This window comes from Balaenoptera physalus, assembly GCF_965194825.1.
Source record: "Balaenoptera physalus genome assembly, chromosome: 1".
Taxonomy (NCBI): domain Eukaryota; kingdom Metazoa; phylum Chordata; class Mammalia; order Artiodactyla; family Balaenopteridae; genus Balaenoptera; species Balaenoptera physalus.
In genome coordinates, this window is record NC_138882.1 from 58,110,133 (window position 1) to 58,125,961 (window position 15,829).

The window sequence follows — 15,829 nt, forward strand, 5'->3', positions numbered from 1 at the left end:
AGAAAAGCTTGGAGAGAGTACGCTGCTCATAATTTGGATACAGAACCAAAATTCACCGTGAAAGCACTGTGTGTTTGTATATTTAACTTAGTTAACGCGTGTCTGCTTTACACGTCAGGACACTTACCTCGCCCTTTAGGTCTCGGCTTCAGGTTCACTCCTGCAGTGCAGCGTGGTCTGAGCCCTGCCCACTCACCCCATCCGCATCGGTTCCCCACCCCACCTAAGCTCGCATCTCCCTTGACAGCACACAGCACGACCTACAGTGACAAACTGCGTGTGTGATATGTGTGCCTCGCCAGCCGTCTGCAGCTGTGGGAGGCAGGAAACCTCTCTCTTTTGCTCGTCACTACACCCCCAGCCCTGAGCCCAGGACTGGGACAGAGCAGGTGCTCCATAAGTGAGTGAATGGACGTGGCCCTCTGAGGCCCTGGAGAAGCAGACTGGGTGGAGGGGGCCGCAGGATGAGTTCAGCAGAGAAAACCACAGTCACAGAAGAGAGGCAGCTCTTTGAAGAAGCCATCCCGGGCTGACAGCAGCAAAACGCTGTCCAAGTCTTTGTGAAAACTGGCCAGGTGGCCTTCTGTCTGTGTTTCACCGTATCTCCCACATGTCCAGATGGCCAGTCCAGCACAGTCTGCTGGGTCCTGGCAGAGAAACTACATTCCAGCTTCTCGGCTCTGCCTTCCAGTTCCTGATGTCCCACAGCCTAGGGCTTATAGCTGTTTTCAGATAATTTGGAACTGTCGGGTAGTTAAAGTGAAAAAGTCCCTTTTAAAGACTTTGAAATTTGTTCTGATACATTAGATTTTAGGGGGAAAAATCTACAAAGCAAAAACGCATCCTAAAAGTAGAGGTGGGTCTCAAAAAAAGCAACATGTATGTTGCAAGTTAAGTTTTAATAAATCGTAAGATATCAGATGTAGACTATGGAAACTCAAAACTGCGAATTCTAGAGCTGCAAGGCAAATGACAAGTTACCTACAAAGCAGGAGATCCTTCCCAAGGTCTCCAACAGAGGGTCTGCCGGTGGCGAATCATGAGCTTGCATTGGCAGGTGCTCCTCTAATGCCCTGAGAATTTGGTTCAACTATCCTTTGGTTGTTCCACTATGGCATTAGCCTTTGAAAATATTTTTAAATAAAAAATCCAATTTTTCTAGTGAAAAAAAAAATGCTGTCCTGATGGCTTCAGCATTCTTAAAAATCTTACCAAATCTGTCTCCCTAGAATGGCAGTCCACTCAGCTATTCTACCCCAGAATATCTGAGCGACAGCCCTGCTAATAAAGACTGCACTTTAACCACCTCTTACCGTACCCTCAGCAATCTCCATTTTGTGAAGAAAATAGCCCTTTTTATAGTATATATCATGACACACTGAAACAAATGTTTTCTAAGTTTGGTTTCTTGAAGGGAGATTCACTCAAACTCAAAATGAGCCTTTTGCCAACTTCTGAATAGTCAATGCTGTCCTGACATTCAGCAACAAGCTTCTAAAATTCTGCAGCATATCTAGATGTTGTAAGATTTTGGAAATATCTATAAGAAAAGGGACGGGACTTCCCTGGCGGTCCAGTGGTTAAGACTCCTCACTTCCACCGCAGAGGAAGCGGGTTCGGTCCCTGGTTGGGGAACTAAAAGATCTTGCATGCCGTGCAGTGCGGCCAAAAAAAAAAAGGGAAAAAACCCACTTCCCTGAGGAAATTTTTTTTTTTTTAATTTATTTATTTTTGGCTGTGTTGGGTCTTCGTTCCTGTGCGAGGGCTTTCTCTAGTTGCGGCAAGCGGGGGCCACTCTTCATCACGGTGCACAGGCCTCTCACTATCACGGCCTCTCTTGTTGCGGAGCACAGGCTCTAGACGCGCAGGCCCAGTAGTTGTGGCTCACGGGCCTAGTTGCTCCACGGCATGTGGGATCTTCCCAGACCAGGGCTCAAACCTGTGTCCCCTGCATTATCAGGCAGACTCTCAACCACTGCGCCACCAGGGAAGCCCCGGAAATTTTTAATAAACACTTAAATATGTATGATGAGAGGGACTTTGTTTTGTTTTTTTTTTTAAGATTTATTTACTATTTATTTTTGGCTGCGTCGGGTCTTAGTTGTGGCACGTGGGATCTTCGTTGAGGCATGCGGGATTTTTTCATTGCGGCGCACGGGCTTCTCTCTAGTTGTGGCGTGTGTGTTTTCTCTTCTCTAGTTGTGGTGCGCAGGCTCCAGGGCATGTGGGCTCCGTAGTTTGTGGCACGTGGGCTCTAGTTGAGGCGCGTGAGCTCAGTAGTTGTGGCGTTCAGGCTTAGTTGCCCCGCGGCATGTGGGATCTTAGTTCCCTGACCAGGGATCGAACCCACATCCCCTGCATTGTAAGGCGGATTCTCTACCACTGGACCACCAGAGAAGTCCCAGGCCTATTAGTTTTATGTACACATTTTCTGCTGCACGTTCTTCACTATGCCAAGGTCAGGTGACCTCCCTCTATTTCTGTTGTTATCAGATCTGACATCTGCAGAAATTGCTGTGGGTCCCACAGGAAGCTGTATCCAGAGTTTCCCCTTCATGCTAAACAGTAAAGTAGGACTGACTCTGCTCATCAAAATAGAACCAGATCTGAAGTCTCCTTTTAAAAGGTTCTCCTTTTAAAAATGGTCTTCTGGGTCTCTATATAGCCAACCTCTATACCTCACTTAAGTAGAAACCATCTTTAATGTTAAAGGAATCTCCAAGAACAGAATACTAAACAGATAGAAACTCTAATTCTATCTTTGAGCCCAAATGATAAAACCTTCACCATAATTTGATAAGACTGAGTGGACCATTGTCATTACTGTCTTCTAATCGCCTACCAACATCTTTTAATGCCTTGTTGATATGAAAACTTCTAATTGCTCTCTAACTTCTATGACATGTATATATGAGAGAAACAAACACTGCAATGTGTGATTAAATCATGAACCAACTGATAACCTGCTCAGAAGGCTCAGCTCTCACGTTAGGGATGAGGCTCTTTCAGAAATAATTTCTCAAAGAACTAGCCAAGGCAGTTGTTCAATTTAAAACAGAACAAAAGAAAGTGCCACTTGTGATATGCAGCTTCTGGTTTGACACGAACTCCCTCTGGTCAGAAGGGACCTGGGCCCAGGCTGCAGTGGGCAAGCACTGGTTGTGTCTCTTGTTTTTGTTCCTTGGGAACAGAAAGAACAGGAAGAGCCTGAAAGCAGATAGCAACAGAAACTGAAATGGAGATGTTGTATCTCTTTTCATTTCTTATCACTGAGAAGTCCTTATTTAAGGAGTCTCAGGGAGGGCAAGTTGTCAAAAGAGAAGGCTCTGTCAGAGAGAAAAATGAAGAGCTTCTGGGGGCCAGGAAGCCTGAAGCCAGCGCTAAAATGACATGGGTATGAAATAACTTACCTAATTACCTAATTAGGTTTGTTTGCTTTACATATTGTCTCAAATACAATCTGCCTTCATATTTGTTTAATGTATGCCAACGTTTTGCTATTTTAATTAAAAGATTTGATTTTGAAAAACTGGGAATGGAAAAGTACTGGGCAAACTGGGTGACGGCAGGCAAAGCCTCACGCTAATATCCTTCCTCTCCTCAAAGACTGGAGGGGCAGGACACCTAAACTGCAGGGACAGCTTTTTGATATTCTGCTCAGGCAGAAACTACAAAATTAGATGTTAGGAGGAGATGGCAATTTTTGAGTTAGCAATTCAATGAAACGGCAATTTTTATTCTTTCATCTAGAAAATAAGCTTCAAAAGGCAGAGGGGCCAGGTCTTAACTACTTTTTTAAAAAGAGAAAGAGAGGTATGAAGGGAGGAAATAAAAAGAAGGAATAAATGAAGGGATGTTTTCTTCAGGGATTGATCTAGTAGCTCCATGAGGTACCTAGGTACTCAATAATTTCAGGAGGACCCTAGCAATTGTTCTGGACTAATCTACAAAATGGGTTTTTTGGGTGGTGAAACAATTTTTTTAAATAAAATTTTTTTCTGATCATTAAAGAGTTATAAGGTACATTATTACTTAACCAAGGGTGGTTAAGTAATTTAAGGTCTTCTTATAAAAGATATATAATTGAAAAAAGTATAAAGATGAATATAAAAATTAGATTTACTGTTATCACCCAGAGACATCTAGTAGTAACATTTTGATGTATTTCCTTGTAGGCTTTTTTTCCTGTCAATGTATATTCCAGCCTCCTTTCTTTTCCTACAGGATGGCCCTTTGCCAGCATATATTCCTTGCAATTTAGATGCAAACATTATATATAGATAAATTTACTTTTTTAAAAAAATATTATTATATCATTACCTTCCCATTGTTTTTAAAAACGATTCCAAAAAGATATTTTACAGATATACCTTCATTCTCTCCTTCTATTGGACATATACATTATTTCAATTTTTTATTCTTGTAAGTAATGCTGCAGTAAACAACCTTGTACCTATATTTTTGAGCAAATCTCTACTTTTTTTAGGATAGCTTTCCAAGTCAGAGTATATATGTCAAATTCCTCATTTATAAAATGGAAGATAAACTACTTGCTTAATGGAGTCATTAGGAAAATTAAACGAGATAATGCTTATACATTGCTGAATAAAGTGCTCGGTGCATAGTAGGAACTCAGTAAGTATTTAATTTCATTATTGTTCAACCTTTTAAATATACCACATGTACATTTTAATGTACCAAATACATTTCCCACATAACTTTCAATTTACAACTCTAACTTATTTCACTGCATCCCTACTGAGTCTAACTGCTTAAAACTTTTGTTCCTTCTAGTTTTATTGAGATATAATTGACATACAGTACTGTGTACGTTTAAGGTGCACAACAAAATGATCTGAATTACATACAATCATGGAATGATTACAATAGATTTACTGCAAAACTTTTTCATTTAGCTAGCCATCTTAAGAAAACTATTAATGGATAAAATATTCAAAATGGCAGAATCAAGTGTCAGTCAAGGCCATTTGGAAAGCTAATATGGAACCAAAAATTTCATTAGAGTACTGAGTCACACTGTGGTCTTATTGCTACAAAAGTACAACAGCCAAGGTCAGGCTGGGTGTGGCCCTGTTGAATGGGGACCCCTCTACCTTCCTTGGTTCTGACTCTCTTAGTCACGCATTTTTCATACCATCTCTAACAACCTGCAGAGAGGCTGGCTGAATGGGGTTTGCAGTTAAAAGGGCCATCCCCCTGCCTTCTACCATGGGGCTGCTGCTTCTACCTTCTACATCCTGTGTCCCAAGCAGCACAGTTTTTGTTTTATTTTCAAACTCCATTTAGTGTTGACGCCTTCAGCTTCCTCCTCTCCCCCTTCAGCACAATTTTCCTTAACAGTGGTTTTATCTCCCATCTTACTGTGGCTAAAACTTCTGAGCTGCAAAATTAGCTGTTTATCTGGGAAAAGGAGTTGTGGCAGGGACCATTGTTAAACAGTAAAAAAATTCCTGCGATTTTAAACATCCAATCATATCTATATTATTAATGGATTTGTATTTTAAATATTGTCAATGCATAGTCAGAGCACAGGTAATATGCCTCTTTTTTACAGATTCAACCAGCTAAGTCTCAACTTTTCTGACCCTGCACCATTGGGAATATTGTCTTTTTAAAAGTCAGAAAATAGAGTGATGACTTTAAATCTGTGCAAGATTCCTTCTATATTGCCAATTATTTCCAAAAACACTACCAATGGTAAAACAGGAAGTCCTAAAGCTGTGAGTACTGTTGGAAAGGACAAGGAAGTTAAAGAATTTAAGGGCTTCCTAGCAAAAGCTAATGTTTATTGAACACATACTCTTGTAGTGCTTTACCTCATTTAATTCTCACATCATCCCTATAAGGTCAACACTTTTTTAAACCTATGGGCAGGTTAAGAATGGCCCTGGGTCACGTGATTAGTAAGTGGTGACGCCAGGATTCACACCCAGGCAGTCTTGGCTCTCGACCACTAGGATGCCTGTCAATCCAACAATACATATCTCAATGTACATACTTCATATAAAATCCTCACATTTACTGTAGATGAGAAATCTTTTTGGAACAAAAAAGTACAGTGCCTACAGATATTAGAGTGGCACTGTATACTCTTGGTGACTGATATTCTCAGGTAATGATGCCGGCAGTCCTTGGTTTAGGAAAAGTAGAGATTAAGAGAAGAGACACCAGAGAAGCTTAGAGCTATTTTTTTTTTTTTTTAAGTATGTTGCACATGCTGTTTGGAAATGACCGAAACCCATCTCAAAGCTCACAGGCTTGCGTTTTCCACCGTCTCCGGTGAGCACAGCAGTCCCCCCTCCCACTTACCACCCACCCATTCACCCATCAGGCAGCTCACTCAGGGTCAAGTACAGAGCAAGCCCTGGTAGGACTGCCCTGAGAGCAACTTGGTCCTTGCCCCGGAAGAGGCTGTCATAGTCTTATTTCCGCCTAGTGAAGGACAGGTTTACCTGATCCAAGTCATTCCGCAGAGCAATTTTGCTGGTTACTAGTTCATGGGCAAGGTCATCATTCTCTTGTTCCAACCTCATGCTGGCCTCTTGTAATCTCCGGTTCTCCCTCTGCAGAAAAAGAGCAACAGCCAGAGGTGGGCATTAGGGCATTAGTGCCTGGACATACTACCAGAAACAAATGGAACTGGTGAGGAAAAACAAGCAGCAACAACAACAACAAAGTGAACTTTTCAAGGTGTAAACAGGAGAAGGCGCGAGTGGCACAGGAAGGCAGGATTGCTGTCTGGGAAACAACAGTGGGTTAAGCGAGCGGAGCAGATGCGGAACTCTACCCGGTGAAACTTACAATTGTCCCTTAAGCCCTCCACACAGGACTTCATCATAAAAACTGTGCCATGAAAAGCAAAATTTCCAAACACACCCCCAAGCTTGTGAGGTTTTCATATAGACCTAGAACACAGACACAGGCAAGTCTTTGTTTGAAACATGCACGATAATCCCACCCTTGACCTCAAAGGAAACTGCAAGACACAGTAAGGATGAAATTGGGGAAACCACTAGACATTTCTCTGAATGGTTTTTCCCATATCAGAGTTTATATTAATGGAGTATATTTAAGATACACGGTTTGGATTTGTTTTGCTATCGACTGACATTTTCATTCTTTGGATATGAATGTATTTACTTTTCTGAACGCCAATTTTTGTGTTAGTAAGAGCAACTGTCCTTATGATAATGTCTCTGAATGTTTGTTTTGCTTTTTTAAAAAACTTCAGATTAAAAGGTTCTGGGTAAAATAAATTACTGAGTTGTTTTTTTCCCCTTGAACTCCTAGAAAAAAATTTGAAACAGTTATATGATGAAAGAAGCAAGTCACTAATTCTTATGAAGCAAGATCTCCCCTTCACCAGTCATTATGAACTGTGCACATTCACTCTGTTTTCTGAATAGCAATTTAGCGTCCTCCGTTCCAAAGTATCAAAAGTGCTGTCTCTGCTATTGTTAGCAGTTACCGAAGATTCAAAAGAGAGCTGACAGGAAAAACATCAATGTGATGAGCTCTTCCTGTTTTTCAGATTTACACTCCTAACGGTGTTTTCTGCAAGAATGGCAAAAACTCACACAAAGCAGTGGTGTACAACCAGAAGACAAATCTATGCCCTGGAAGACAGTGTATCAGAGCATACTGGAGGCAAGGCAGGGAGCGGGGGGAGGGAGTGAATTTTATCTTCTGTAGAACCACCTGGAGTTTGTTGTATGGAAAGAAGAGCCCTGATTTCTTTTTCTTTTCTTTTTGTTTTTTTAAAAGGGCTAAGAAACAGATGGTAAGGGCAAAGCCTGAGATTTTCAAGGAAGGAGAGGATCCAAAAACAGGGCCAGCAAAGAAGCCGAAGGACAAACGTGCACTTTGACTATAGCCAGCCAACAGGGTCCATTGCTGCCTTTTCCTTTGTTAAAGGTAGACGGGGATAGTTGGGAAGAGTCAAAACATTTTTGAAAAAGAGATCTACTAAAAAAGAAAAAACCAATCTTAAATACTTCTAAATAAATTAATGATAGAATTCCATACAGTGTTAAAATATAAGTGAAAAATATCTCTCTAATGACAGGAGAAATGCTTATGCTATTTTCTAGGAAAAAAAAAAAAAGACAAATAACTGGAAAATCTCATTTTCATAACAACATAAATAACATTAACTCTGGGTAGCGGATTATTTTAACTGTTGTCTTTGTGCTTTTAAAATGTTTCCAAGTTGTCTACAATGAATATATAATACACGTGTTTAAAAAGTTTAAAAAGTTGTTTAGAAAATAAAAAGCAATTCAGAATTTCAATTCCATTGGAAAGGATAAAATGCCAAAATGAGAATTTTTTAAAAGTCTTCTCCTATTAGAAGCTCATATTCTGTGTGAAACCCTAACGGATCTTCCTCTGTGACCAAGATACAATGTAACCCCTCAAAAAAACGATGCCTTGCCAGGAACCCTTTCCCAAGATATTCCTGAAAAGACAGTGTACATATTTGTAGGGGCAAATTGTACTCATCAAATTCTGTCTGTCTCCTCAATCTACAGAAGTTCTACCCTCCCACAGAAGCATAATAAAAGTGGGAACTAAAATATAAAAAAAGCCAGGGTGTCTACAGCTGAATCTTTCAATCTTTGCTGAAGTCATCCAAATTCTAGCAGGGGCTAGAGATTAGTCTTTCGTCCTGATAGATCAAACTATTACCCCTTTTTACAGAAACAACTTACACGCTTGTTGGAAACAGATAAAAAAATATGGTTCAAAAACTTTTCCAACAAATTTCCTCCTTGCCAGGAACAAGCAGCAATACCAAGCACAGTTTCATCATACCACATTTCACAAGGCAGACTGCTTTCGGCAGGGAAGAGATTTTTCTCATTTCTTGATAAATCCCCTCAAAAGAGACCGTGATAAGACTACTCGAATACCTATTCCTAAGTGTCCTATTTCTACTGAAGTTGTACTTAGGTCTCCAAGATACAAACAGCTCCCTCAACTACTTATTTACACTGCATTAATTTGGCACAAGCGAAAAATGTTGCAGCTACCAGTTTTTCAGGTTACAGTGACATATGCTTAGAATCAAGTCAAAATAACCTTCAGGTAAAGTCATACAACGCTATGGAAAAGCACTTTGTTCAAAGTACTTAAAAACCGCACCAGGAGCTACTTCACTACTGATTAGAGATATATGTCTGATGGGTTATGTTATATTATATACGAAAGAGGTGTGAGCTCGGCTGAAACCTTACTGGTCACTTCCCATTACCATGACTGTCGCAACTCAAACCTTTCCTCACAGACACATAGCTACGGGGGTGGGGCGGATAGGGGAAGACTGGGGAGAAATTAGGGGTGTGTCTGAGGGTCCCTAAAAAGCATAATAGCCTAGGGGGCAAGCCTAGTGGCTTTTGCTCTAGCAAGAAGCTTCAGTTCAGTGTGTGCAAAGCAAGCAGCACAGTGGGAAGTGTGCAACTCCTGCTCTGCACTCAGACACGTGGGAAAGCAAGCTCTGGGGCCAAAAATGCAGTATCGTCCTCCAAAGTATGAACCTAGGGCGGGGCAAGGTGGAGATTGTCTATGAAGAAGAACTTGCCCACGCTTACCAAGGGTTAAAGAGAGACAACATGACTTGGCTGTCTTTTCCAGCCTTTCCCAGGGAGCCAAAACTGTTTTTAGAGCTGACTGAAGAAAAAGTCTGCCTTTATACTAGAATAAAGAAGACAGTTTAGCTTTGGGAAAGGTCGGAATCTTGCTTGGTTCATTCTGAAATGTTGGCAAGGGCGGCCCACCCGAGAAAGACGTGAAGTGGCCCCATAACGTCAGCCAGTGCAGAGATAACTCACATGCCGTAAGTCTGCACAAGCGGATGTGCTGAACGCCCAGAGCCCATAAACAACACAGGCAAAATCGCTTCCCTTGCCTTTCGGAAAAGGCTACAGGAGACAATGCTTACATAACCCTTAAAATTCACAGCACACTGCTCCATGTCACACAATTAACAACATTCGAACAAACAGCAGACAACAACTTTCCTCATTAGTTCCCTCCCCTGTTGCATAGGAGATGTGCAGCTGGGAAAGTTGGGTTAGTAACTTTGGGGAGGAGGATACTGCATTTTTCAGAGAGACAGACGCTGATATTACAGACATACATAGACAAAAAACTTACCTCCTGAAAAGCCATAGACCAACTACCGTTTTCAATCATAGGTACAAAGACAATTGAAAAAAAAAAAAAGAATATCCAATGAAATGGCACACCTACTAATACAATTAGGAAATGGCAATAACAAAAACAGACGCTTGTTAATGCTATTTTGCTCTTTTGTTTTTCCTTAGAGTGTCATTTACTCTAAGTTCTCTCCAGGACAGCTAACATTTGATGCAAGAAAGTATACTTGAGGCAGCCAATGGGCAAAGTCTCAACTCAGGAAGACTGATACACTAAACTCCTCCCTCTCCACGCTGTTATTTGCAGTTTGCATGACTGATGAAAACGCTGTCTGTGGAACTATTTGCAACTACGGTGTGAGTTGTTTACACTGTTATTAGAGCTGGGTGGAAGGAACTTCCTTATATGACAAAGTCAGAAACATTGCAAAATATTTCATCTTCAGGCAACAGAATGAAATTGCTGGGCAGGGGAATGCAAAAGAAAAATGGATCCCAGCTCTTCTCTGTGTCTGGGGGTTGGAGTTTGGGTGGAGCAGTATAAGGAATGGTGAATGTGATTTTTTCCAAGATGAGAAACCAGAGAAATGTGAACTGGCAATCAGAAGAAAATAAACTCAGCCTTAAAGGAAAAAATGATGAGGAAGGAGGCAGCTTTATAACTCTAGCTCAGTATTTTGGGTGTGCTGTCTGCTGCTATAATGAATTCTTGGCACAGACTTTTAAAGACATTTAAGGGTCAGGAGAAAATGTTTTCCTAAAAGACCCAGTGCAATTTATTAGCAACAACACACTCAACTCTCACATCTTTTCTTCTGGATGTCTCTTTCAAAAGAGTTGACAGTCATCATATTCAAATTTCATCAAACAGTTTTTTGACATTCAAAGACAAATGCCTATAGATGAAATGTTTAAATGTCTACATTATCTGTAGATGAAATTTGAGAAAGAAAATCTGGATGTCTGAAATCATTTTATGCTCCTACTTTACCCAGCATATCCAGTTTTATCTTTCTGGTGGAAATTTAAACAATTTTAAATGCCAAACTAAAGAGAAAATCTTGTCAGTACTAACTAACTGGCAGTTGGCAAACGAGACTGCATTTCTCATAGCACTTAAAAACAATCTTAGATTACACTTTAGCACAGGGGTCAGCAAACTTTTAATGTAAATGCCCAGACAGTAAATATTTTAGGCTTTGCAGGCCATATGGTCTTTGTTGCAGCTACTCAACTCCGTCATTGTTGTGCAAAAGCAGTTATAGATAATAAGCATGTGGCTGTGTTCCAATAAAACTTTATTTACAAAAACAGGCAGTGGGCCAGATTTGGCCCACAGGCCGTATGGTTTGCAAATCCCTGTACTACTCTAGCATACAAATCAAATTTTTAAAAAGCAAATGGGTTACAGATGACGTAGAAACATAGGAGTGTGATGTAATTTTCTCCGTCAGACTCCTTTAACAGGAAACAAGACGTACTAAAAATTGAAGAAAATTTTTGGAGAATTAATTCTGAAGATCATTGATAAATATACCAAGAGATTCTTAATATGTACAACATTTACACCTCTCCTGAGTGTCAAGTATAACTCAATCAGCAGACAAGCATCATCAGAAACCACCTGCTCCTTCTTAGCTAAGTGGCTCGAGAAGCATCAGGAGAACTTGGGCTTGCCTTCTCCACCATCCTGTAACAGTGAGTTCATCGAGTTACCCAAGTGCAAAAAGGAAGAGTGGCAGCCTTCTGAAGTTTATCATTAAGTTGTCACAGGCAGATAGAAATCATCCTCTTGACTATCACTGTTCATTAAAAGCACATGATTTCATAACATAAATATTTCCAAAAGCCAGCAATATCTCTGTGATGTGAAAAATAATAAGTTTATTTTCACTGGAAGAAAAATACTTTTCAAAGACGGATTCACTTATCTTGACTTCTCTGAGTAAGGAAGGGTCCAATACAGTAAAAAAAAAAAAAAAAAAAAAAAAAAAAGGGGGGTGGGGGATACTTTTTTTTCCCACATATGTTTAGCATAATTTAAACTTCTTCACTTATCAAGTTAAAAACAAAATGTGACAATTGCTCTAAATTATTTCCTTAGATATGTAAGGATAGCAAATAATACAAGTTAAGCTTTATTTAGAAAATCTTGTTTGTGCTGTTTGTACTATTTATAATTAAATAGCTTAATTTTAAATTACATGCAGGGATGACTGCTCTACAAAAATTAGTATGGGCAAGAAAAACCTTCTGTGAATTTACAGGAATCATTTTCTTTCTGTTTGAATTACATTTTGATAAAAAATGTACTATGTCTAACCTCAAGAAAGAAGTTAAACATTCTAGATTTAATTATACTGAACATAGATAAGATTCTTCAATTAGAAATTATGTGTTTATAATACTGTCTCCCAAACCCAAGAGAGTTTAAGCATTCCTGATTCTTTCTAGGATTTGCCCATCTAGAACAGGTAATAACATAACCTTCATTACACATTGGGAGATTCACTGAATTTAATTAATTAGCTGTGCTTTTTGAAGGCTTAACCCACATTTGTACAAGTAGTTCTTTAATTAAACAAGAAAAGCATATCATCTTCTAAAGACAGATGAAGGCTGTAGTTCTCTAAAATTGCCATCAATAGATTACATCATTAGAAAACTAACTTCCCCCAAATGAAAACAATTCATCACCTTAAAATAGCAAATAATATTTTAATTTCTGATGTTGATAGCTGCTTTTTAGGGGCTTGGCTACTAATTTTTAAAATGACTAAAACAGCTGCACATATCCATGAATGTTTGTTTTCTGGGGATTTGTATGAAGATAAAAGTATACATGATGTATTTCTACAGACAAATCTTTATCCTGCATTTCCCTTCACTTGAAATCTACGAATAAATTTACAAACCAAAATATCAGAGCAGATAAATACCACTACACAAATCTGGCCAGGTCAAACTTAAGAAGGACAATAAAAGAGGCTTAGAATAAATACTGTATATTCTTCTTCCCATAAAGTTTCCTTTCTGTGTCTTGGAATCTAGTCAGGAAGATAAACAGAAAGAGTACCCCAAAGGCTGTAAGCAATCATTATAGAGCTCACTGGTTTCAAATACAAACTGATGCCAACACCAGGTAGCACAGGCAGTGTGTATATATATATATGCATTATCTATTTATATGTTTATGTCTGTGTGCATGTATATATGTATGCGTATATACTATATATATATATATATACACACGTACGTATATATACATGAAAATGAATGCATCACCCACTTATGTTGGCCTTTCCCATGTACGTATATATACATGAAAATGAATGCATCACCCACTTATGTTGGCCTTTCCCTTATAAATATGAGTACACATAAGATCTATAGTCATTGATTAGCTCCAGTTCCGACAGGAGGTCTCCCTCGCACAAGTATGGCTTGTGCACAGGTACCTCTGGTGTGACTGAGGTTTACGAAAAAAAGATGGCAGGCGGATGTCAATTCTCTTCAGACATCTTGCTTGAATTCTTTTTTTTTTCTTTTGAGATATGATTCACATACCATAAAATTCATCCTTTTAAAATATACAATTCAGTGGTTTTACTACATTCTCAAAGTTGTACAACTGTCACCACTATCAAATTCCAGAACACTTTCATTGTGCTTAGGGTTCTAAAATTTAAATTTCTACCAACACCATTTCATCAAGTGTTAGATACAGGTGAGCATAGTGACATAACCTCAGAAGTAGATTTTTGCATATATCATAAAAATAGACACAAAACACATGTTTAAATAGCTACAGCAAGAATGTGACTGCTGAGAGCTATTCTCTTTTTGTACCCCACCATGCCCAAGAGAAATAGTATCAAGCTGAAAAAATCTCTTGGAATATCTTAAGGTATGACATTTCTGGGCCTTCTTTTTTTTTTTTTTTTTTTAACTGACACAATCTTCCTAACTCCCTTCCCATATGGCAAGCTAGAGGATAAACACGGCATTTTAAACACTATGGATCCTAACGGTTGAGGAGGGGTTGTTAGTGAACGGGTATAAGTTCTGACTCAGTGCCTTCAAAGATCTTCCCAAGTTATTCTTGAGAATTTTCGGGTTCCCAGTCCAAGAACTATGAATTATAAAGTGCTTATTCCCAGGGCATAGATCTTATTCTTGACAGGATTAAGTTTATAAGTTGCTAAAATGTATTTCCTAAGAGACCTTCCTACTTTAATGAATACAACTGAAATTAGCTTCTTAAACTAGATATTGAATATCTGAAAGAACAAATCTGTTGATGGTTGGACACTATGTTGTCAACTGTCACCTTGAAAATGTAATTATAATGTGAGGACCATAACTTTACCAAGTTTATCTCCAGTACAAATTTCTAGACATTATTAAAAGTATATAGAAATATTAGTTGGATGATGTATTGACAAGTTATTACAATAATACAAAAGAAATAGCTATAAAGGGTATCTGATATGCATAAATAGAGCATTCAAGCTTAAAAGTAGTACCTGTTTTCAAAATAAAGACCAAAAAAAAGTTTAATTCTACTTTGACCCCTCAGTAAAAACTGTACACATCAATAGTGTATGTGTGATAATTACTTTTTAAGAAATAATATGCATTGTACTATTTATTTATACATACCTGCTTTGACACAAAAAGGATATAAGAAATAATAAGTTCAGTTCCAGGCTGATTTTAAATACACCATTTTAGTCTTTCATTTCCCTCTCTTCTATTTTGAAGTATCCTTCCTAGGCTTTACTCATAACGATGGCAGCAATAGGAAAATTAGAATGATGCAAGCAGTAGGAGAGCTTCACTTTGGATCCTTAATAATATTTTATCATTACTACTTCAAGCCTTTCTAAAGCAGCATGCTACATAAGCTACATTAAAACTGGTTTTATTGAGGGGTGGAAATTAACTTCGAACTTTATCTATGAGCACCTTATATGGTAATAGTTATCTGCCATACCAATATGTGGGATTTTGTTATCAGCTAGTTTTATAAACAAGGGCAGTAACACACTGATGTTAGATTATTAGGTAGCAATACTCGAGAGAAATAGAAAGATAAGCAAGGGACTGGTGGAGCAGACACAAATAAGGTGATATTATTCTGGTAATAATTGGGTAATTAGAGGCAGTGGACCTAATAAGGCTAATCACAACCATTTATTGAACACCAACTATGTGCTGGGTACTTAACATATAACATCCCTCATCCTCACAACAATCTTTCAAGGAAATGTGCATACTATATGTTTTACAGATGAGGAAGAGGCTCAATAATTAGTCCAAGATGCTGAACAAATGGCATAGGGATTAAAACCCCCAACTTGGACTCCAAATTCTGTCTCCTTTTTCAGAAATTCAGGTTTTGAACTCAGATCTGACTACAAAATCCATACACTCCTTCCACCGTTCCCCTATGTGAACCTCCAATGCTATTCAATTCAGCAACGGAGACGAGATATACGTTGTAACTGCAGCTGCCCGTGTCCAGCTCTCTGACCACATAAAGGCAACTCTAGTTATACAAGCAGAAGTCATCCCACAGTGGGTGGTTTAATTAATAATGTCATTGCAGTACTTTTTGGCATTGCTGGTGCTCAATGTATGAATACAAT

At 38.9% G+C, this 15,829-nt stretch overlaps 1 protein-coding gene across 12 annotated transcripts in view; it reads right to left on the minus strand.

The window, feature by feature from the left end:
• The window catches only part of RABGAP1L (RAB GTPase activating protein 1 like), a 786,837-nt gene that overhangs the window by 16,869 nt on the left and 754,139 nt on the right, over positions 1–15,829 (minus strand). For 11 of the 12 annotated variants that reach the window (XM_082437232.1, XM_082437226.1, XM_082437234.1 and 8 more), the window contains one exon: positions 6,474–6,584. In XM_082437232.1, coding sequence (XP_082293358.1) covers positions 6,474–6,584 — 111 coding nt within the window. Of the gene's footprint in view, positions 1–6,473; positions 6,585–10,176; positions 13,470–15,829 lie in introns of those variants that run through there. The other variant, XM_082437229.1, reaches the window with a different exon arrangement.